This window comes from Nomascus leucogenys, chromosome 8, assembly GCF_006542625.1.
Source record: "Nomascus leucogenys isolate Asia chromosome 8, Asia_NLE_v1, whole genome shotgun sequence".
NCBI lineage: Eukaryota > Metazoa > Chordata > Mammalia > Primates > Hylobatidae > Nomascus > Nomascus leucogenys.
Window position 1 is genome coordinate 59,965,324 of NC_044388.1, and position 25,851 is coordinate 59,991,174.

Genomic DNA, 25,851 nt, shown 5'->3' on the forward strand with positions numbered 1-25,851 from the left:
AGAGCTGATGAAAGTTACAGATTGGGAGCAGAGCTATTTCTAGTATTGTTTGGAGGCTGGAACAGATTATAACTCCGCTGCCTTTTACCCCACCAAAAAGTAACACACTGCAACAATCCAGGCAAAATTAAGGTGAGGATTATAGACAGTCTTGAGTGGGGAAATGTTATAAAAGGAATTTCTGAGATACGTTCTGGAAGAAGGGATATTCCATTCCAGAGAATTATGGTGATTATAGGCATGAGATGCTTCAAAGTTTCTGTTGTTTTGTGTATTACATTTTTTAAATGTTTGTTTTGTATTTTTTCAGCACTAGCAAAGTCTCTCTGGCTTCCTCCCTTCATTGTTACCCAATTGCTAGAAGCTTGGATGAGGTGGGGTATGAGTGGAGAGAGAAAACTGTGAGCCTCTGGGTGTTCACTTTAGCATAGACAGTTTAAGAAAAGGCTGTGATATTCCACTCCTGTCTTTTTACTAGGTGTTCTTCCCAGGAACATGGGCATCTGCTTTTGCTCTAGTCCTTAGGATCCTGCGGTTCTCTTCACCTGAACTAATCCAGTAGGTTTCATGTATTTGCTGATAGTGATTGGGCCTTGGACAGTCTTGCTTATCCAGAGTTGATCAAAATCTTTAGAGTCCCTGTTCACTCATGAGGTTATGTTGATCTGTCAGGTAATTCAAAAAAATAGTAATAACACAAAACCTAACATAACTGTTAGGTTATGTTTTCTATCATTTTTTCCGTCATAAAGAGTATGATTTTTTGAAAGAGAGAAAGAAATATAAAAGTAAATCTGACATTAGGGTACTTTGTTCATGTTCAGTCTGATGAAGGAATAATCCTGGACTGGTCATTGGAGGACCATTTGAGGTTCTATTTTAATTTTATGATTATTTTGATACCTTTGGTTTTTATAAAACATTAAACTGAAATTTTACTTTGCCTTCTATTAGGTAGATTTATTGTTGAGATCATAGCTACATATTCAGTAGTCAAACAACACTACTTTTTTTATAATGTCAGATAATCTCCTGTTCATAGTGTTAAATATATTCAATAAATAAATTATTTCCTCTAATTGTATTATAAGAACTTTTTTAAATGGGCTCGAGGTACAAGGCGGATTGTTGACTTTTGTATTGAAGAGTCTGTGGTTGTTGCAGAGCCTTTCCTTGTCTCAGGGTAAATTGAGAAAAGAGCTCCCTTGATGAAAATATACACCCGCATTTTCTACTCCCTTATATTCTCACTTTATTAGGTTCACTTAGGGAAACTGTTATCTTTCAATATGCAAATGTCTTCTGAGCAAGTTGGGGTTTTTAAATTTTAATGTATTTATTATAAGTTGAAGCCATTTGTTTGAGAGTAATGATCTGAAATACTGTTTCCCTGAATGCTGGAAGAGAAAAGCCTCTAAGAGGCAAGCTTTGTCTGTTTTTCCATAATCACTAGCATCTATCTCGTATGCCATTGAGAAGCAGGCATGGTAGTTTAACACACACTGTAAAATATATCAGATGTCTCTTCTTTGAAGTAATTTCAAATTGCATGAGTCCATTTTACGTGCCAGTTCTTAAGAATTTGGCAGGGTAAAGCTGATTTTAAAAAAAACCTTTCTATTCTTTCGTTTTTTTAAATTAAACTTTTATTTTGAGATTATAAGAATCACAGTTGTAAGAACCAATACATAGAGAGCTTATGTGCCCTTTATCCAGTTTACCCAACAGGAACATCTCAGAAATCCACAGTATAATATATCAACCAGGATATTGACATTGATGCAATCCACCAACCTTATCCAGACTTTGCTAGTATTTCTTGTACACTTGTACTCTTCTCTATTGTGTATTTAGTTCTATATGATTGTATCACATACATGTATATCCACCACTATAGTCAAAGAAGAAATCCATTACCGCAAAGATTGCTCATGTTGCTTTTTAATAAACATACCCTCCTTCCTTTTTAAGGAGTTTTTGTTTTGTTATAAATTCTTAGTCATTTATGGTCTTGACCTAATTATTTTTCAAATTTATATCATGCTTTTAAATTTTTTACTTTTTTAAAAAAAATTAGTAAAAACATAACTGATGAAGCACACTTGCTGTTGACTGGGGGCAGTGACTCACGCCTGTAATCCTAGCACTTTGGGAGGCCAAGGTGGGCAGATCACCTTAGGTCGGGAGTTCGAGACAAGCCTGACCAACACGGAGAAACCCAATCTCTACTAAAAATACAAAAATTAGCCAGGCATGGTGGCGGGCACCTGTAATCCCAGCTACTTGGGAGGCTGGGGCAGGAGAATCGCTTGAACCCGGGAGGTGGAGGTTGCAATGAGCTGAGGTTACTCCACACCTGGCCCCCCTCCCCGCCAAAAAAAGGCACTCACTGTTTTCTCCTCCCTCACACAGATCACTTGTGTGACAAGTGATGTGTAGTTTTTTTCCCACACCAAGCAATTCTCTAGGATACCAACTGGGTGTCCTACAGTTCAGTTCAGTTCTGACATTTACCTGGTGTTAGCATCCAGTCCCGCAGGTTAAAGGCACAGTCCCAGAAATGACTCCCATTTAGACACCAGTAGAAAGTCTGGGCTTCCCGTATTTCTGACTGGCTGTAAGTCGGGGGTTCCCATTGACCCCTCCTCAGGTTTCATCATTTGCTAGAACAGCTCATAGAACTCAAGGAAACACTTCACTGGCTATGGTTACTGGTTGATTTTAAAGGTTACAACTTGAGGCCAGGCGTAGTGGTTCTCGCCTATAATCCCAGCACTTTGGGAGGTTGAGGCAGAAGAATTACTTGAGGCCAGGAGTTCTAGACCAGTCTGGGCAGCACAGGCAGATCCTGTCTCTACAAAAATATTTTTTAAAAACTAGCCAGGCATGGTGGCCCACATGTGTAGTCGTAGCAACTGGGAAGACTGAGGCAGGAGGATCACTTGATCCCAGGAGATGGAGGCTGCAGTGAGCTATGGTCACGCCACTGCACTCCAGCCTGGGTGATGGAGCAAGACTCTGCCTCAAAAAAAAAAAAACAAAATCATATGGTATTCATTTGTGATGGTTTATTTCACTTAGCGCAATGTCCACAAGGTTCATTCCTGTTGTAGTATGTGATAAGATTTCCTTCCTTCCCTTTTAAAACTGAGTAATTTTTCCATTGTATGTGTACTGTGTTTTGTTTATCCATTCAGGGACTCTTGAGTTGCTATCACCTCTTGGCTATTGTGAATAATACTGATAAACATGGGTGTGCCAATATCTCTTTGAGATTCTGCTTTCAGTTCTTTTGGGTATATACCCAGAAAGTGGAATTGTTGGATCATATGGTAGTTTTGTTTTTAACTTCCTGAGGAGCCTCCATACTATTTTCCACAGCAGCTGCATCATTTTACATTCCTACCAACAGTAAATATCCATATTTAATGATATTTGGATACATAGGTTTTGATTCATCCATTTTAATTATTTAATGACTGTTTTATTGGCTTTTCTTTTACAATTGATAGAGAGTGACTACCTAGCCCAAATCACAGATGAGATACTTTGTATTATAGAATGTTTGCATATCAAGGATGATCCTCAAGGTGACATCTAAATATTTTAGAGTCAGCTCTTTCAGGTATAAGTGAGAGAATCCTTACCTGAATAGTTTAAGTAAAAAGAGGGATTTTATTACATGGGAACTGGGATGTGACATTGAATCTAAGGATGGTAATGAGTCAGGCCTTAGAAATAACTGATTAAGGGACTTGATTCTCTCTTGTCTTTGATGGATCTTTTTCCTTCTTGTACTGTGGCTTTCATCATGCGACGATGAAGTAGCTTCACAAATCTTGAGCCTTTCAGCTTCAGCTACCCAAAGAGCAAGGACACTCAGTTGGTCCCAAACCAGAAGTCCCAGGGGAAGGGAACGATTGGCCCAGCTTGGATCGATTGCCTTTCTTTCCAACCTTACTACAGTATGGTTAGGGAGGAGTCAGTGCAAGGACATCTGTGGGAACTATATGGAGTGACTGGGAGGCAGCTGGGTGGCCAGAAGGAATGGGAATGAATGTGAGACAGAGAATGAAGAGTGTGCTTGTCCACTGTCTCTTAAGCTGAGATGTCAGTGAACAGTCAATTGAGGTCACAGTGGGGAGATAATATTGGAGCTTGAAAAGTTCTGGATAAGGAACACTAAGATGACTAGAGGGAAATAATTTATCTGACTGATTTTTTAGTATATCAAGTTCAGGGCCACAAGGAGAAAATGACTGAAATTCTTAAAGATAAAAGGTAAAAGTCATTGACTGATTTCTGGAATGATTTGAATTAGAATTACAAGGTAGTTAAAAACATTCTTAACACTGCTATTTAGGGTAGAAAATAAAAGATTCTATTTCAAACTAATTTTATAATTCTAAGAAGTTTACAAATATATCGGGGTTTAATGTAAAATTGATGGATGATAGCTATATAATAGGGGCATTTAGAAGAAATTAAAGTATAGTGTTAACCTTTTGAAGCCATGGAAGGAATTATTTCCCCATCAGGCATCAGCGGTGATGATAAAACTTATAATGTATTCAGTGCTACTTGTGTCAGGTACTGTGTGAAGCATTTTTCTATGTATTATGTCATTTAACCTCCCAAACCATAGGTGCTCACTATTTGTTAAACTGAATTTTCTAAGTTGTGTTTCAACAGATTATTAACACTTTGCTTTTCCTTTCAGAGATGTGGTACTGGATCTTCCTCTGGGCTCTCTTCTCTTCTCTGTTTGTCCATGGTGCTGCAGGAGTGTTGATGTTTGTGATGCTGCAGAGGCATAGGCAGGGAAGAGTCATCTCTGTCATTGCAGTCAGCATTGGATTTCTGGCTTCTGTAACTGGAGCGATGATTACCAGTAAGTTGATTTTCTTTTGTCTGAGGATGTAAGTTTGTATGCACTTACCATTTTGGTAGCTGTGTTCTTATTATACATGTAACATTAGTGAGATCTTTTATGTAGATTATTTTTCAACACTTAACACACTCCACCTAGAAGATAAAGATGAGCTGATTTATTCATTGAACAGATAGTTGTTGTAATTCTGCTATGTGAAGAGTCCTTTTACAAGGTTTTGAGGGAAATAGAAAAATTCATAAAAATTGGCAAGAGGCAAGGCAGTTGAATGGGAAAATTCACTGTGATTATAGTTTCTGCTTTCAAGTTGCTCATTTTCTAGGAAAAAGGAAAGGCATAAAAATATGTCAGTGATAATTATCATAAGCAAAAGTATAGCCCTGAGGTCCTTAATGTCATCTGCCTGTGACTACAAAATAAAATTGCACTTTCTTCTTATATACACATTATTATGGCCTACTAGAAATGAGCTGTGCTAGAGTGTCCTCTAGTGCTTTGCAGGTTTCCTGCTGTGCTGCCTCATGAGCTTTTTCAGACAAGTTTTTGGGTTCATTCCCTCTGGCCTTCTCTGCTTAACACTGTACTTAGGCCCAAACTCCAGCCTTGACTTCAAAGAATTAGTTTATGGTTTTGTTATCAGCAGAAGGTATCCAAGTTACCAGCAGCAAATCCATACAGGTCTGCAGCAGCCTCAATTCTTGCCTCCTCAGAGGAAATAATTCGACTGAGGGGTATAAGACAGAAAAAGACACCAAGGCAAGCTTCAGAGCTGGAGTGGAATTTAAAAGCTTTAGAGCAGGAAAGAAAGGAAAGTACACTTGGAAGAGACCCAAGCGGGCACTTTGGAGGTCAAGTGCCCCATTTAACCTTGATCCTACGACTCGCTGGCCCATTTCCACTGTCTTGCACCCCTTTTCCTTCATTCTTCCTTTAGGGTGAGCCACCCGCATGCGCGGTGCCCTCTTTACACTTGGGAGGCGAGCATGCGCAGTGTGTTTAAGAAGTTGTATTCATGCTCATCTGAGGCTTTCTTCCCTTTTCCAGTGGAATGCCCCGGAAGGTCATACTCCACCATTTTGTCTTAATGCGCATGCTTGAGCCCACTTACGCATTTCCTGAGATTTTATTGGAAGCTACTGGTTACCAATTTCAAGTGTTTTTATCCATTGGGAAATTGCCTCTCCCTGGTGCCTGTGACCAATTATCATTTTAGTGTGACAACTGCCGGACCATCACCTGATGGTCACCTGACATTCCTGGTGGGTGAGGGTAGCCCTCTCCTGCCCCACTCCTGACAACCTACCTACTGTAACAATTTCTGCAGCCGCTGGTTGAGCAGAGCTTAGGTGTGCACCCTGTTGAGACTGGAGTGTGCCACATCTGCTTGCTTAGTGTGGTTGTGCCAGAAACCGGGTGCCTCTCTGAGCTGCTGTTGATTCTGTGCCTGCCAATGCATAGTACATGTGTCTGTTGCCCTTCACATCCGGCCTATTCCCATATGTCAGGGGCAGCTCACTGCTACCACTGGATCTGTTTTGGGACTTTCTGACAGTTTCTTCTTCCTTTCTAGTTGACTCTTGCCTCAGAGATAAGAAGGCAACCTTATCTTTATCATGCAAGGGATTCCCTTCTTTACCCTTTCCAGAGTGATTGACATCCTTTGTCTTGAGAGGAAAGCCCTACTCCCATGTCCCTGGGTATGTCCTATGGCACTAATAAGACAACCATAAAATACTTGTGGGAAATGGGGAGGAGTCTGTTTTCTTATCCTTCAATTGTTATTTTTTGTTATCTTGTGTTAAGTTTTTATAGTTGCTTTTGTTGTTTCTGCATTCAACCTATAATTTGATGATATGGATGTTACCTCATATGCTTTGTCATAGACAGGGTTTTAAACAGGTACTCAGGTTTAGCTAAAGCACATGGTCTGCTTAATAGGAGTAGTACCAGATTCAGTAGGAAAGATAGAACTGAGCCAGACTCCAGAGGGCCTTGGAAAGCTGTCTGGGAAGTTTGGGCTTTATTCTGCAGGCCATGGAAAACAAATGGATATTTTTGAATGCAGTTGGCAAGGGACAAGCAGTTCAGTGGGAAATTTTGTTTTATAGTTGAATATAGAATTAATGTAAATAAGCAAGAGAAAACCCTGAAAGAGCAGGGACCTGGTCTGTCTTCATCACTGCTCGATCCCCAAAAATAAAACAGTACCTAGAACATAACTGATACTCAAAACATATAGGTTGGATGGATAGGAGGAGTGAGAGAGGAAGAGAGGGAGGAGAGGAAAGAAAGAAGAGGGGATAGGGAGAGAGAATAAAGAGGAAGGAAGAGGAACTAAGAGGCATTAACTATAATCTAAACTTGAGGCCAGGTTCTGAACTAAAGTAATGGCCGTAGGTTGGGAAGGAAGGAGTTAATGTAAGAACTATACAAAGGACAAAAAATCTAAATTAGTTATTCATTGTGGTGGCATACAAAGAGATATGAAAGGGGCTGCCAGTAGTTTTTGACATGGCCACTGTTGTAATTGTGCAACCATGAACAGAGGACGAAGGAAGAAGGAGCAGCCTGTTTGGAAGTTTAAGTGGTATGTGTATATATATATATATATATGTATTTATTTGCATATATTATTGGAAAAGTTTAAAGAGAGCATTAGAAATGGAATTCTTCCATTTGTCTCTGATGATATGTGTGTATATATAACCCATTTTCAATTCAGTCAAGAATAAAGTAAGCCAGTGATTTTAGAAACTGCAGTGTTATATTTTTAAATCCTTAATATAAGTCTGACACAATTCCAAGTAAAAATTTGTGTCCATATTAGCAATAAAACATTTAATTTTTTTCTGGCTAATTATCTGACTTGCAAACAGGTGAATTAGGAAAACTAGCCAATGTGAATAGTGATATTTTTCTTAATACAAGTTGTGAATACTAGTGCACTCATAGCTGTATCTTCAGTTATTGATTGCTAAATACCTATATTCAGTAAGATGCTGACTGAATATAGTTACATATTCATTATATTTTGCAACTTCTTAGATTTTATTTTGAAACTAAAGTGATTTTTTATATAATGTTTTTAGTTAATACCAGAATTGGGAGAAACTGGTTTCTATATAATGTCTAATTTTAGCTGTTTAATTTTAGCCAGTCTGAAAGTGTAAAGTAAGTTCTCATCGTTGGTTTAATTTGCATTTCTGTGATTATTAATGAATTTGAGCATCTCTTCCTATGTTTATTATATATTTAGGTTTTCTTTTTTACAGATTGCTTCTTTAAATTCTGTGGTTTTCTTTTGGTATTCTTGTTTCCTTTTTATTAAATTACAGATATTTTTATATATTAGAGATATTGACCTCTTGTTGGTTTTGGACTTTGCAAATAATTTATCTCAGTCTTTTATCAGTTACCTTCATCCATGATATCATTTACGGAGCAGAAATCCTTAGTTTCAACGTGATCAACTGAAAGGGTTTTTGCCTTATGGTTTATAAAGATTTTATTAAAGAAGTTATCCTCCATTCCAGTGCTAGAAGATATTCTGATATATTTTATTAATTTTACAGTTTTTCCTTTTGTATTAAGGTCTTTAATTCACCTGTAGCAGGAAATGGCAAACATTTTTGTAAAGGGCCAAGTAATAAATATTTTAGATTTCGCAGGCTAGTGGTCTCTTTCACATTATTCAGTTCTGCCAAGGTAGTGCAAAAGCAGCCATAGACATATGTAAATGAATGCACATGGCCTGTTACGGTAAAACTTTATTTCTATTTACAAAAAAGGCATCGGGCATTCAGGCCATAATTTATCCTCCATGTAGAGTCTACCTTTGTTTTAGGTATTAGATAGGATTCTATGTGTTTTTTCCCCCACTGCCATATAGTAAATCAGTTTTTATCATGCCAAACGCTAAAAAATTCATCATTTCCTTATTGATTTGTAGTGCCACCTTTATTGTGTATTGTATTCTCAAAGTACAGGGATCTGTCTCTGAACTCTATTCTGATTCATGGTCTTTTTATCTATTCTTGTATAAGGGTCACTTTTTTTTTTTTAATCCCAGTAGTTCTGTGGTATATCTTAATATCTGTCAGGAATAGCTCCCTCTTGTTACTTTCCTTTCTCAAAGTTAACAGCTGTTGATGGGCCTTTATTCGTTCATATAAATTTTAGACTATGTCTACTGGATTGCTCAAAAAGTATGATGATTTTTATTAGGATTTAACTGAATACAGAGGATAATTTGGGAAGAATTGGCATATTTTATCACCCACGAACATGTAGTGTATCTCTATTTATTGAGATCATCTTTTATGTCTTTTATTAGAGTTTAAAAATGCTTTTCTCAATAGGAAGTTTGTATATTTTTTGTGAAGTTAATTCCTAAACTCCTGTTATGGCTATTGTACATGGATATCTTTTGATTACATTGTTTAGTTTTATTGGTGTGGAGATGTAAGTCAGGTTTATGAAAGATTAACAAAAAACTGGTTCTTTGGAGAGATAAGATGAATAGACTGCTGGCAAACTAAGAAAAAAGGGTTAAGGCAGAAGAGTAAAATACAGAGCATAATAGAAGAAATACTAAATCTCAATAATAAAGATAGAGAATTATGAAAATAAAATAGTTTTATAAACAGCTATACCTAAATATAAAATGTCAAAATTGACATAAGGGGAAGTAGAAAATATGAATAGGAAAATAATTATTTTTGCCAATTGCAATATTAAAGACCCTTCTTCCAAAAAACTCCAGGCCCAAACGGGTTTACAGGAGAATTCTACCAAACTTTCAAGAACAACTAGTTCATATTTGATCCAAGTTACTGCAGAAAATAGAAAGAATAAAAGCTGTGCACAGCTTATTTGCAGAGGTCAGCGTAATCTTGTTGCTAAACAAGATGAGGGCTACACCAGAACCTTAGGAATTCCTGTTCTTGGAATGCAAAGATAATTCAATATCAGAAATGAGTGCAGCTGTATTTCAAGAAAACATTATTGATGGACACTAAAATCAGAATTTCATATAATTTTCATGTATCATGAAATGTTAGTCTCTGGATTTTAACAAATCACTTTAAAAAAGTGAAAACTACTCTTAACCTGCATGCTGTACAAAATAGGTGGGTGGGCCAGATTTGTGGATTGTAGTTTGCCAACCTCGATCTAACTATGCAAACTGATATAATCAACACATTATTAAAACTAATTCTTCCCTTAACCTTGTTCTATTTTTTTTCTGTTTTTCCACCCATAGCTCTTTGTGCCTCTTCACCCTTAACCTTTATCATATGCTTGCTTTTTTTTTTCTTTTTCCATTTTAGAGATAGGGTCTAGCTCTGCTGCCCAGGCTGGAATGCAGTGACACACTCATACCTTACTGTACCCTTGAACTTCTGAGCTCCAGTGATCCTCCCAGCTCAGCCTCCTGAGTTGCTAGGACTACAGGCTATCATTTGCTTTCTGTCAGGAAATACGCAGGGCAGATCACATCACTTTTTATTGGAATGCCCATCTGCAGGCACTTTATGTTGTTAATCAGTGTTTTCTGTCTACTGATGATTCTCCTGTTCCCCTTCATCCTTGTAGTTTTGTATATTTTACTCACCTTCAGATCATCTTGGCAATATTGCCTTCTCCACTTCTTTTGGGATCTTTCCTTATTTCTAATTGATCATGTTTGCCACTGTTCACAGTGGCAGATCCACATGTGTTATTTATTTCAAGAACCCTATCCCACTTCTCTGCATGCCTGCATATATTAGCCTCATAAATCACCAAGAAAATAAAGATCTTAATGTACTCTTTCAACTAGCTGTTGTTCAGCAAGACACCCTAAGGAGAGTGAAAACTAAAGAACAAACTGGGGTAAGATATTTGGCCGGGCGCGGTGGCTCACGCTTGTAATCCCAGCACTTTGGGAGGCCGAGGCGGGCGGATCACGAGGTCAGGAGATCGAGACCTCGGTGAAACCCCGTCTCTACTAAAAATACAAAAAATTAGCCGGGCGTGGTGGCAGGCACCTGTAGTCCCAGCTACTCGGGAGGCTGAGGTGAGAGAATGGCGTGAACCCGGGAGGCGGAGCTTGCAGTGAGCCGAGATTGCACCACTGCACTCCAGCCTGGGTGACAGAGCGAGACTCCATCTCAAAATAAATAAATAAATAAAACAATATATTACTTCATATAATTGTAAAAAGATTAATATCTAGACTATATATTTTTTAAAAACCCTGTGACTCAAGTTATTAAAAGACAACCCAGTAGAAAAGTGAATAAAGGACTTAAGCATTTCATGGAAGTAGAAACCCTAATGGCTAATAATATGTGAAGAGAAACTCAATCACATTAATTGCCAAGGATTTGTAAATTAATCAGATAGATAATATCTCTTACCCACTAGATTGGCAAAAAAAAATTAAAAGACACCTGCCTCTGAGGATATGGAGTAACTGAAATATACATTGGTACAGCTAATTTGGAAAAATAATTTGGCACTATCTAGTCAAGTTGAAAAGGCCCATACCACAGGGCTGAGCAGTTCTGGTTTTACCCGTGGATCATGGAGAAACTCTTGACTGCATGTGTGTGCTAGGGGTCATGGACAAGAACATTCACAGGAGCAGTGTTTGTGATTGTAAAGGACCGAAAACAAAGCAATGTTGTTGCCATAGAATGGATAAATAAATTGTGGTATATTCATACTTGGAATTCTGTATGGCAGTGAAAATGAATAAGTTATAGCTGCATACAAGGAATATAGTTATTTCCTACTATATTCCATAATATATTTATGCCCTGCTATTTTAAATCAAGAGTTTATTTAACTTTTTCATTGTATACCAATATTTTTATTTGATAAATAGGATTGAAAGATACCCTGGCATTTAAAATGAAATATCTTTCATATCCGGACATTTAAGATGAAAGTTTCTTGGAATTTTAGGGACGTTTTAGGCAAGTTAGGTATAGAAGTTGTTAGATTTTAAAAATTTTATTATGTGAGTAATATATGATTATATTCATTATGTAAAACTCAAAACATAGATAGAGCAAAGTCCCTTTTGACCAACACTCTCCAACTAGTGCTCTTCTCAGAAGTAAGCCCTATTTTCAGTTTGGTATGTATCCGCCAGATATTTGTTGATGCATTACATTCACTCATACATATTTACATACATACACGCATACATACACACATACATATGTATGTATGTACTAGTAGAGAATATGTATTGTTTTATGTTTTATTTTCTTTGTTACCTAAATGATATATCTAAGTTATTTTTATTTCAGTTCATACAAATCTATATTTTCCTTTTGAAATTGTATGGGTTCATGGTATGGACTTCATATAGTTTATCTCCAACTGATGGTGGACATTTGTTTTGTTTTTGTTTGATTACAGAAATGCTGTATTGATTATGCGTGTTTATGCATGTATATGTGTGTGTTTGTATTCTAAATATTAATCATCAGTTTGTTTTGCATATAGCAAATATTTTTCCAGTCTGTTCCTGATGTGAAACCTTTATGGGTTTTACTCTTTTTTTGTGGTCTCAAGAAGATCTCTTTTCCTAGGATCATAAACATAATTCTCTTACATTTTAAAGTTTAGATGTACTTTTGTTTTTAACATTTAGTTATTTAATCCATCTGAAATTTATTTTGGGGAATGGTGTGAAGCAGGGACCTAAATTTATTTTTTTGAAATGGCTACCAGTCGTTCCAACACCATTTATTGAATGGTGAATCACTGATTGGAATTATCTTTATCCTTTACTACTATGACGACTACTAGCCAAAATTTGTTGAGTACATACTAGGATCATCCACTATTTTAAGCACTTGACAAGTGTCATCTCTTAATCTTCATGCCCACCTATTTTACAGTTGAGGAAGCAAGGCATGGGAGGCTAAGTGATTGCCCAGTGTAACACAGTTGCTTAGTAGTGGAGCTTGGATTTTAATCCAGGAGCCTAGCTCCACAACCCATGCTCCTCACCTTATATGAGCATGGAACGTTTGAATTGACACATTTGTTTGCCATTTCACAGGCAGCCTGAGCTAGTAATTGCTTCGATTTTCCCCTTGTTGTGGATCATGATTGAAAACTTAGTATCAGAGGGATGGAGGCCAAATTGTAGTTTTTAAAATGGAAGATAGTCATATAAATCTAGGATGAATCCAAAAAGAAAGAGTATTACTCTAGTTTAACATAATTTCTGATGACAAAGGTGTAGGATACTTAATATTTTTAAAGAATGTCATCTAATTCTAAAATTTGGATATGTGACCAATTATACAAGTGATTTTATTGTTTGGTTAAGTAAATGTTGGTGCTACTAGGAGTTTTGAGATGCTTATTAGCTACTTTATCATTCTCTGAATTCTTCGTTCTCATTTTCACTTAGTATAAATATGAAGTGATAGAATGATTTCAGGATTTATAGCCAGACTAACCTGGATTGAAAAATCCCAGCTCTTGTACTTGCTGTATTTCCTGGGGCTAGTAACTGAACCTCTCTGAACCTCTGTTTTTTTCATCTTTAAATTAGGCGATAATATTGAGGGGATGGTATGATATTTAAATATGATAATATTTATAAAGTTCCTAGCAAAATACATAGTATATGGTAAGTACACTGTTTTAATTTCCTTTTATTTTAAAACATGTATATGAAAGTCTTTGGCTTAGGTTAATAATTTGCTTTTCCTGTTTACATCTCTTACAGAGCAATACAATAACTTTTATTTGGAAGATTCTGAGTGAAGTACAAAGAATTAGTCTTTAGCTAATTTTTTTCTAAGTTGACAAGTAAAAATTATATTCTAATTTTCATGACTAGGTTTCAATCTTAATTGTAATTGTCAATTCAGTATTTTCAGATAACTTCTCATCTTTGTCTTATGTTCTTTTATCTAACCATTTTAGGATATATAGACAGTTTTTCTAGAAAAATAGTTTTCAGGCCATCTCCATCTGTGAGATGGCATATTATAATTTAAATGTTTCCTCCTTTATGGTTCCTAAATGTACTTTTAAAGTTATCCACTTAGATACCACATCATTATGGATGGTCTGTGAAGATCAGATGTTGAATCAGATGGGCACTGAGGTTCCTCATACGCTGAGATTCTCCCATTCTCAGAAGTGTACATTACCTAAGGAACCTCACTAGAATAAGTGTCAAGTTCATTTTCCATTCTTATTAGACGTCAAGATACTAGTCTCTAAATAACTTAGAGTTGGATGGTTTATTTAAAAAGTAATGAACTATTTTGTATGGTAGATTGTGAGATGGATTAGTCAGGTATTATATTTTACATGACATTTAAGAATTCATATTATTCAGAAAAGATACCTTTAATATTAAAATATTTATTAATAATTTAGAAATTACATTAAATTGTTATTTTTCTGCATTATCATTTGTAATTATCAGTATGGTATATTGTATGTTTACAAAAATGCTAAAGAGGTCTAGTTAATTGGATGCCCAGGTGAGAGGTTGCAATAATGAATTATTCATTTTTTATGAACATATTTGCTATCAAGTATGCAGCATATACCATAAATATATATCTTTTGGTTGAATAGAAAAGTCTGTTTTTCAAATAAGTGGCTAAGTGTATTACGGTAAGTTGTAACTTTCACCAATCACAGGGAAACTTTTTCATAGTGGATAAAATGATAAAAAAATGGTGACTTATGTTTTGATGAAATGAAAAGAGCTCTTAAGGTGCAGCATGCAGTGTGTTATAAAACGAGTGACTGTATCCCTTCATTTTTCTCCTGTTTCTCCTAAGGTGCAGCAGTAGCGGGCATTTACAGAGTAGCTGGGAAGAACATGGCCCCTTTGGAAGCGCTGGTATGGGGTGTTGGACAGACTGTTCTGACATTAATCATCTCCTTTTCAAGGATCCTCGCTACACTTTGAGGTTTCTGTGGGAATGTCTTACTTCACATAAGGAAACAGATGTACAGATTCCCTGAAAACGGCATTGTTAACAAGTGGAAATGAAATTGTGCAAGAATGTGGACTGAGCAGGTCAAAGCATAAGGAAGACCTTGAGCTGTGTGGAAAGATTGCCCTCTGGTGTTCAAGTGATTGCACTACCGCACTGCACCTTATGTGCCTCTGTCTCAGGCAAGGTGCATTAAGACACTATGTAAAGTTACAAGAAAAAGCACCTTGTTTAGCTGCCTATCAGGTTAACATTGGTGTTGAAATCATCGTTCCTAACAGTGTTGTGTTAAGTTACAGGGACGTTTCGAGGTATTGATATATGTGCCAAACTCTTTTCTTTTTGTTAACATTGATCATGTGACAATTTGCAAGTGTAGATGTAGCTGAGTGCTGTGAACATATTTGACATGAATTCAGGTAATGTACTAAGATTTTTGTTCTGTAACACTAAATCCCGTTTGAGTGCTAAATACTGAATTGTTTAATATGAGAGAAATTATTTGGTTTTTAATGTTGTGCGTTTCTGGGATTTAGGGCTTCAATATGTTTAGGTATTATTGTTATTTAATTGATGTGGAAGAAAAGTCTTCTTAACTGAAGACTAGCTCAACTGTTTTAAGAACTCAGAGTAGCTCTATAGGGTGCATACTTTTCACTAACTTAAATAACACCCTTTATAGCTTCCCTCACGCATACATATTCTTATACAAATTCAGAAACTTGAAGGGTCATACACATTGATTGTAGTTTGTGCGTCATAAAAATGTAATTTGAAAATTTTCTTAAAAGTTTTGTAAGAAAAAGTCTGAAATGCATGTTGCATTCTTTGACCCTTCTAAAGAAAGTTTTTGCCTTGTATCTCATGGACAAAACATCTTTATAACTAGTATCTCAGTGGGATTATATTACGTGTTGCATATATCTTGATTTTTGACAAAACATAAATAGTCTTTCATTCTGGAGTATTAACTGTTTTTAGAGAGTGGCCTAAATTAGGCTCTGGAAATAAAGACCTCATTTGTAGAAATAAGTAACAAGTAAGTTACATAGGAAGAGTAATGAACTATTTTACTTTGGACATGTGGCAACATCATAATTTTGCCAAGTAAAAATTGGGGAATATAGTAGGTAATTTTAAAATTTGGCAATTAGTCTCAGCATATCAATGCAGTACTGAGCGTGTATTTGAGTAATTCAGTTGTTCAGTTCTTGATTTACGATATGAAGTTATGATTTAAGTTTACTAGAAGAATCTGTGAGGGCATATATCAAAAGTGGAAATGTCCTTTATATAAAACATTTTAAGAGGTTCTGGCAATACGTAATTTTAAGAGTACAGGAGGTAGGGTTGAACTGGTCTCTTAATGAGATTTTTTTGCACCAGATACAGTTATAATGTGCTAACTCAAAGGAGACATTGCAGAGAATATGAAGTTAAGGATAATAAAAAAATAACCTGGTAGCCTTGCTGTTTAATCCAATTTACTATAAAAGTAGGCCTTTGTTATATTACATTCAAATTTAAGAACTTTGTTACCCATACCACTTTTTCTCCACCCAGAAGCAGAGTATATCCGCAACTTATCAATGAGAAGTTGGAGAGGCAGTACTTTTTCCAATATGGAAGCCAATTTGGGGGATTTACTAACACTGGCTTGGAAATTTGTTTTAAAAAAATAATAAGCAACTATGCATGGATATTTGAAGTAAATCTTAAAATTGATTATTTTTATTATGTACAAGCCTGAAATTGTTTCATGTGTTCTTTATATTCCTGATGTTTTTACAAATTAAATTTAGGCATAACTTTTCCAAGTCAATCTGATTTTTTCTTTTCTGCCAGACTTGAATTGTGTTCTTCCTTTACTTTGGCTATTCTGTCAATAATTTAAAGCATTCATATTCTTCCAGAGGAATTACCAATAGCATGTGGAAATTGTTTCAGATCTACAGAATGAATACTTATTTTAACATATGGTTATTTTATGATTTAAGAAAGTTATGGTGAAGTAATATGGAGCACGATTCATAATCCAAAATTAACGAGAAAAGAACTTGGATACATTAAATGTACTAATGTGTGGACCAAAGAGATTTAAACTATTGTTTTTACTCTAGAATGAAAGTATAATTGAACGGTTAATAATTAGTTTGTAGAGTGTCCTGCAGTTATCTCATTATCAAGTTGCTTTATATTATGAATTGTGTGTGTATGTGTATACTTTTAATTTTAGGGGTTATTTTTGGTTTCTTTGCTGTTTTCAGTTATTTCCATTGAGATTTTGTGCAACTGTCTCTTGTTTTGAGATGCAGTTGAATAGTTCGAGTTTATGAATTGTCTTAATAGCTGTTTATACGCTGAGATTTTTAAAAAGTTAGTAGCTTTCCTATAGACACAAGAAATGTTTAATGATATATATACACACACATATATATATCATTATATACGTATATAGAGAGCTGCTATATATGAATACAGTCTACTTGGAGAGCTTTTTTTCAGTGAACACTTTCATGTTCTAGTGGAAAATTTGTTCAGTGTAATTATCTTTTAAATAGGTTTGAGGATGTTTGAAAATTTTGAATTTTGGGAAAATTTTCTTCACTTAATAGAGCTGGAGACCCTTGTTTGGGACATGACAAAAGTCCTTATTGATTTATTTGGGTTATATACTTTGTTAAAATTTATATGTGATTTAGCAGTACATTTTCTTCGTGACAAATGCAAGAAGGGAGGGAGGATCCTCTATAGTGGACACTCCTTTATTTAAAAAATGTTTAATAAAATATTGTTTATAGTGAATCCGCTCCCCAAAGAAGGAACTCCTGCATGCCCAAACTAATTATAGTTTAACATACTGATTAAAAATGCCCATAGATCACAGCTAGTCAGGAGGCCTCAAATAAACTGCAAATAATGCTTAAAACTTTAAAAGAAGGAGAACCAGGAGTCTTCCCCATGGGACAGTTCCAAGCTAATAGCCTACCTTGCCTACCGTAAATGAAATCCTAAATGCTGGCTATATTCAGGGCCTGGAGCTGAATTATTCTTTAGATCTTAATGTTTACCAAACAGTGTTACGGTTTGTTACCCAATATACTTTCTTAGTATTTGCAGCATACATTTCACTGCTCAAAAAAGTATAAGGGTTTTGTCTGTACTTTAAATGAGAGAAATAAAGAAATGAGTTGGCCTGTATATCTTGTATTTGTGATATAAGGAACGGGATAATTTGAAATCACAGAAGGTTGTGGAAAAGGTCTTTAAAGAACCTCTAATGAAGAAAGTGCGGCTGCCACATTGATGTACCTAGGCTGCCACTCATACACCAAATTATTCTATTTTGTAAAACACTTTTTGTGGATCCACTATGTAAAGTGCTCTGCCAAGTATTTTCTCTAGTAAGAAATACAAGAATTACCAAGATGGAATTCTTTACCTTGAGTCCACCAAAAGCTAGCAAGATGATTTTTAAATCCTAAAAAGTTTGGGACAACATTTTGCTTCCTGATTTTAGTTGAAAGTTATCCTGTTATCCCTCCAAATTCTCATTTTCCTGGTTCATTCACTAAGTGGAATTTCCATAACTGAGATATCATGGCTGTGACATAGTGAAGAGAATATGAGACTCCAAGCCAGCAACACAGATTGAATTAAGACTCTGTCACTTGTCAGCGTTTTGACCTTGAGCAAATCACTTAAGCTCTCTGAGCCTCAGTTCATACTCTGTAAAATGTGACTAATACCTCCTGTAGTTACTGTGAGGATTACGTGAGATTGTTTATGAATGGCAAAGCAGTATGTATTTCACAGTAAGTGATCGATTGATAGTCTCTAGAATTTTTTTAAAATTACATTTTGCAATTGCATTACCAATTGAATATGTTGTTTTGTAAAATTCATCAATTTTCTTTCATTTCTATATTTTCCCTACATATACTTTAGGAAAGAAACTAAAAACATTCTTTTATTATCTTGCTTCATCTCCTTTTCACCTTTTTTTTTTAAAATCAGCAGATCTTTAAGAACCTTTTGTGAATTGGTGGTGGTTGAAATGGCCAGTGCAAGCAGGATTAAATTAGGAGTTCTGTTGACCACTGGTTAAAATAGGAAAAGGGTAGAGAGGCAGTCAGCCTTGACTCCTTTACCTAATCCCACTTCCCTTGGATTCATTCAGCCATGTTAATGAATCATTGACTTTCTGCTATCTGCTAATTATTCTTCTTGAAAAGTAAGAGAGATATATAACCCTTCTGTCTTCTATATGTCTGTTTCTTCTGCTGGCCCTGGACCTTTGGCTCTACAGTGTAGTGCCAATTCTGTAGATAAATAGAACGACATTCAGTGTCTACCAAGTCCTTTCTTCCACGGGCCAAGGGTGCTTAAGCCCTAGCTGTTATTTTGTTTCTTTTATTTATGTTTTTTTTGAGACGGAGTTTTGCTCTTGTTGCCCAGGCTGCAGTGCAATGGCATGATCTCAGCTCACCGCAACCTCTGCCTCCCAGGTTCAAGCGATTCTCTTTCCTCAGTCTCCCGAGTAGCTGGGATTACAGGTGCGCATCACTATGCCCGGCTAATTTTGTATTTTTAATAGAGACAGGTTTCTCTATGTTGGTCAGGCTGGTCACAAACTCCCAACCTCAAGGGATCCACCCACCTCGGCCTCCCAAAGTGCTGGGATTACAGGTGTGAGCCGCCGCGCCCAGCCTATTTTTTTTTTAACTTTAAGTACTATTATTTTAAATTTATGTTCATTATATAATTCAGGGAGTAACAAGATGCCTGGAGCAATTTCTGAAATATTCTCAAACCACTTCACTCTTGACACTACAGATTTTTCTCTCAGTCTCAATCAGAATCTCTGCAGTCATTATTTGTTTTTAAGATGTGAGGGACGAGGAAAATTACTGAAGAAATTCTAGCAGATTTCAATTGCAGAGAAATTTGGTAACACTTTTTGGGTAACTGGGTAAATTACTATTTCTTTTAATAATCGGGTGAAATTCTCAATTGTTAAAACGGACCAATAATCAAATGGTTTTATAATCTTTCTTAACTTCCTGTCCTTGTTATAACATCTTGGAAGAAGACTGTTCAGGATAAAAAGGATATTATTTGATTAAAAATTATAGCATTTGGAGAGGTAACACACAAAAACAAAAACATATTTGACAAAGCGCCCTACATCCTGTGAACACAATTTCCACCCTTTTGTTAGGACTATAAACTATACTGGATGAGTATGTATACTGCATGTTTACACATGCTGTGTTTCTTTATATGTGAGGCTTCACTGACCACCGTGCATTTTGAAATTGTATTGCATTTTGTGTGTGTGTGGTGACAGGTTTGCTCTTCTCACTTAAGGAGCTCTGTTCTGTGTAGGCAGTACAGTGTTATTAAGGAGGTTGCTGAATTAGTTATCTAAAAATGTATCCATGAATTTGGGGGAAATAATGCTTAATATCTGAAGTATTTTCAGTAAATGTGGAGATATATCAGATAATACTTTTAAATTAGTGGAAACACATTTCTGAGTGAACTGAGCTATGAACTATAATCATCTCTTCCCCTGAGTTTAGGGAAGTTGTTTTCACATTCTTTACATTTGTTGCACATATATTGAACTTACATAATAACTCTTCCCTGATTTTGAGAACGAATTTAGCAATTTCCTAAAAATCTTTCCTCCTCTTTCCATACAGATGTCGTATGTTATAGTTTAAACGTGTACAATTTGTTGATAGAATCCAAGGAGCTGGTTTAGGAAAGAATATTCTTAACACCTACGGTTATGCAGCTCTAATCTTACTGAAAAGTAAGTACTTTAGGCAAGTCAGGAGAGCATGAACCTCATACATATGTTTTACGATTGTGTACTGCACCCACATGTATCTACTCTTGGTAGTAACATGACTCTACCCTTCTTGGGAATGTATTCAGGTAGATAACTGAAACTGAAAAGCAGTTTGACACAAATACACAGAAAGAGGAATTGCGGTGTATAATCCATCATCTGAGTCCTGTAACTGTAACACTTTTTCTCTTAAGTATAAATTGGTAGTTACTAAAAATCACCACTTTAAAAATTTTATTCTGTCTTGCTGAATTAAGCAGAAATCACTTTTTTTTAGAGCCCTGTTTAAAGGAACGTTAACTCGAGAGGACTACTGATAATGAAGCTTCTCTTGTTTTTAAAGTATTTACACATCATTGTTAAGTATTTTTGGAATGGAATATTTTAAAGTTTTCTCCATAGAAAGCAACATAGTGGCACTTGTTGAGTAAATCATCATAAAAATGATTTACTTTTAATAGCAGATGAGTTGATAATTTAACTGTTGACACTTAATGTTTTTGATGTTGGATGCATTTACAATGGAAGAATTTTTTTAAAAGATTTGGCCCTCTCACCAATACACACATTCAGACTTGAGCTCCACATATTTAGATGAACAAATAGGAAATTCACAGTATTTTTTGTTTTAGCCATCCAAAATTCATAGGATTCTACCAAAAATATTAGCCCCTGACTCTAGTTATTCTGAGATGAGGGAATCGACTTTATCTTGAAAGTTAACTAGCTAAAATGTCTTTATTTAAATAGCAAAAATATAGTTTACCTGACAGGTATTAAAAGTCTCACTTTCAAATTGTGTTAACTCTCAGACCACCGATGAATCATGTAGTAAATCACAGGCAGATTTTAAAAGCTAAATGAAGCCTTAGTGCCTTGGAAGTTAAGATACTTGTGCAAAGTGGATTTAGCAAGATTCAGGATTGGCATCAGTGAGTTGGTACACGTCACCCGCGACTGGGAATTCAAAGTTTCGAAAGCCTAACGAATAGTAGCCACTAACGTCATATGGTTCAGTGTAAAGCAGTTACTTAGTCATTGACTGTGAGAGATGACAGCTACTTTCACTATATTTTCATGATGTTGTATTTTTCCGTATTTTTTCTTTTTCCAAGTATGAAATGGAAAAAAATGTAGTTAAGAAAATTAAGTGTGAGACTTTAAAATTTAGTTTTGTCGTAAACTAGAGATTCTAGTGAACAGTGTTAGTTTTATACTGTAGTACAGGGCACACACTTTAACCTTTAGAAATATGTTTACCATCAGGGATTTATTTTTACTATAGAAATACTAAATGTACTGTGAAGCTTAAAGACAGGAGAATAAATGTTGGAGGGGTAATACACAAAAACAAAGGCATATTTGATGAAGTACCCTGTGTTACATGAACACAATTTCCCCTTCTGTTAAGACTATAAACTACACTGTATGAGTATGTGTACTGCATGTTTACATAAAACAGTTTCATTATGAAGGATTATTTTAAAAACTATGTTTATATATAATACCTAACAAGCTGTAAATATTGTATATTATTGATTTTTAATTTTATATAAGCAATTTTTTATTTCCCAATTCATGTACAAATCTCATTATGTATATAGCATAATTTCCTGGAGAACACAAATTTTGCAGTGAATTTTAAGTATTTTAATTGCAGTAAGCATCAGTTTAGCCTAGAGATGTTGATCTTTATTTTAAATTATTTTTCACCATTCTCATTTTCTTCAAAGGGCAGCAATAAACATATGCAAGTTATTTTTAATTATACAAAGTAGGTCTACAAAGATAAGATCTAGGTTCCAATTCATTGCTTTAAGGAAAAGATGCACAATTACTATCATTCAGTGTCTAATCACAGGACCATTTCTGAGGTCCACATGTGGCTCTCCTCTTTGTAATATACAGGGTGAACTCTTTACTGATACACACAAAACAACTGTTGAAAGTGAATCCAGCACTTAAATGTCATTACACAGAATTTATTGGATTAAAAATTTGTAATATACAGTATTTTAATAAAGTTTCTGTATTCAATTTCATGCACTTATATATAAATAAACCTGTCTTTGAAAGCTTTATGAGGTGTTTGACTCTTGGTGATATATCTTTTCAATTCATTCACTAGGGACTCAAATGTCTTCTCTTGCCTTTTTGTCAATTTTTCTGGCCCAGTTTTACCTACAGATTTAGGAGGTAGTGCTTAAAAGCTGAGAGGTGACCAGCCTGGCCGACATGGTGAAACCCCGTCTCTACTAAAAATACAAAAAAGTTAGCTGGATGCTGTGGTATGTGCCTGTAGTCCCAGCTACTTGGGAGGCTGAGGCTGGAAATCACGGGAGACGGAGGTTTCAGTGAGCGGAAAACGTACCACTGCCCTCCAGCCTGGGCGACCGAATGAGACTCTCAGAAGAAAAAAAAAAAAGGTGAGAGGCATAAAGTCTAGTTAATAGACTTGCCTAGGATCAATCCTGGGCCACATAGCATCTACTTCTGAGTTACCATTTAAAGAAACATGCTATCAATTTTATTAATAAGGATCTACCATTTGTTGAGTGCTTCTTATCTGTTAGACACTTCCTATGTATTCTTTAACACTTAGGGTAACCCTTCAAGTGATATGTTTTATCGCCGTTTTATAGATGAAGCATTTGAAGTTAAGAGAAGGTAGGAATCTGCCCAAGGTCACAGAGCTAATAATTGCCGGGCTGGGGTTTTCTTGCTCTATTACCTGCTTCCCCACAACTATGTTGTGTTGATATCTACAGAGTATTTTGGGAACTCTTACCTGTAATGAGATAATATCTCATTACTGTCAAAAACCAGATGAAATTATGTGGTTTTGAAAAATTATCAACTGAGGATTTGAATTGTCAAATTTATGCATATTTTGAATGTTTGGGATTTCTCAGGGAAGTGCTAAGTACCCAACTAGATTCAACTACTATCTTGCCTGTGAGGAGATTGGAGCTGACAGAGCCAGTCACTATAAATGCTTCCAATCTTGCTGGAATGAAAACTAGCTTCACTTTAAACATTGTGCAAGCATAATGGGAGTAAACGTTTCTTCACATACACTAACCTACTCATTCCACATAATTACTCCGTGGAAACGGATTTTCTTCTTCCTTGGTAATTTTTTTTATTTATTCACACTAATCATAAAATTATTCAATACATTTTCTCCCTGGCCATGAATGTTAACATCTTGGACAAAATATAATTCTTGAGATCCCACAAAAGTTTTCTATTTTAGTTCTAGTATCTATTTTGGCTCTTGAAGTAATATTTTTGTAATTTTAAAAAATAAGTCAGTTTTGTTTGGGCATTTTGTTATTTGCTGAGCATTCAAATAAGACATTAAATTTCAGATTTACTTATTTCAGATTTAATGATTGATGAGATCTGACTCTGTTGCCCAGCCTGGAGTGCAGTGGTGTAATTAGCTCACTGCAGCCTTGACCTCCTGGGTTCAAGTGATCCTCCCTCCTCAGCCTCCCCAGTAGCTAGGAATACAGGTGTGCACCACCACGCCTGGCTAGTAAATTTCAGATTTATCACCACCTACATTGGACAAAACTACAGGGAAAGGTAATTAGAAGGAAGACGCTTTAGTCTTAAACTGAGCCTTGTGTTTACCATTATGAATGAGTCCTAGTCAGGCTTGTGGAGAAACATTTCAGATTTACCGAATAGGTCCTTACAACCATCTGTGTTTTGCAGTCGAACCTTTATTATTTTGTTTTTGAGAGTGGATTGCTCACTATGTTGCCCAGGTTGGTCTCGAACTCCTGGGCTTAAGCAGTCCTTCTTAGCCTCCTGAGTAGCTGGGATTACAGGTGTGTGCAACCATGCCCGGCTTCAAACCCTTATTAGTTCATAAAATAATACATAAAGCTTCTGGGTGCAGAGGGGAAAGTAAACAGGACCCATGGCACCTACTCTTTGAGGACTAAAAATTGGGTTTGCCTCTAGCTTCCAAATGGAAACTTAGGAGAGGAATCTATCCTGTCTGCTCTTAATTTTCTATGATTCATTGTCACTAGGCATTCTTCTTTTGGACAATTTTATGAATATTCTTCAGGTTCAGAAAGTTCTGGGGACTGATTTGCAAAATGTAATTGCATCAGGTGGTTTTCTTGTAAAGCAAGAGTTCTGCCACTAGATGGTGCAGTGGTTCTATTTTACTTTTCTCCTTGCTTTTGCCTTGGACATTACCTATGAACTGAAATTAACTGATTGTTACTTTTGGATTCATTTCCATATGATACATTTAATGTTTTTTTTTTCCCAAAAGAAATGCACATCATAAAATTAAATATGAGAAAAAAGGTTTCTTCATGTCATCACTAGCCAATTTAACTTACCAAAGAATTATTAAGATAGGTTGTTTGCAAATTAGAAACAACCTATCAGGGTTGTTTGCAAATTAGAAAATCACTTTAGTTTATGATTTTTGTAAGTCATTAATCTAGACTTTGATTTATATATTTTTCTTAAATTCCAACTCAATGTATAATGGTTTTATCTAATTTAATCATTTTATCTAGTGTATTTTATTTATTATTTAGAGAGAGTCACACTGTGTGTGTTGCCCAGGCTGGTCTCCGACTCCTAGCCTCAAGCAATCCTCCTGCCTCAGCCTCTCAAATAGCTGGGATTACAGATGCAAGCCTTGACATCTTAGTATCTAATTTAGCAGTCTACGCTTTCTTAGTGACATTTAGTTAAACAGTTGGTCAACTTGAGGTTATGCACACATACTGCAATCTGCCTTGTATCATGAGACTTGGTTTTAAATTCCTGCTCTACCACTTAGTAATTGAACTTGTCCAAGTCATTTAACTTCTACAACAGTCAGTTCTCACATTAGTGAAATGGAATGACATCTCATGTTGCACGCAGTGAGTGCTTAGCAAATAACCTTTGTCCCACTGGCCTCTTTCAATGTATTGTCTGCACATAGAGGGATGATGTCCTTCTAGCCTTTGCTAGAAGTTTTAATAATAAGTTCAGGCACGTCTGTTTCAAAGACAGAGCCAGATTCTGTCCTGACAGAGAACAGTGCATTTTTAGGGAGGATTTGTTTTAGATTTAAACTGTCCCGTTGAACCCCGCACTGCTTT

At 35.8% G+C, this 25,851-nt stretch overlaps 1 protein-coding gene across 1 annotated transcript in view; it reads left to right on the forward strand.

The window, feature by feature from the left end:
- Window positions 1-22,804, forward strand: part of TMEM170B (transmembrane protein 170B) — a 45,764-nt gene extending 22,960 nt beyond the window's left edge. Inside the window, exons 2-3 of the mRNA XM_030817291.1 lie at window positions 4,721-4,891; window positions 14,707-22,804. Of these exons, the coding sequence (XP_030673151.1) occupies window positions 4,721-4,891; window positions 14,707-14,837 (302 nt within the window). The 3' untranslated portion in view covers window positions 14,838-22,804. The remainder of the gene's footprint in view (window positions 1-4,720; window positions 4,892-14,706) is intronic.
- The last annotated feature ends 3,047 nt before the right edge of the window (window positions 22,805-25,851 follow it).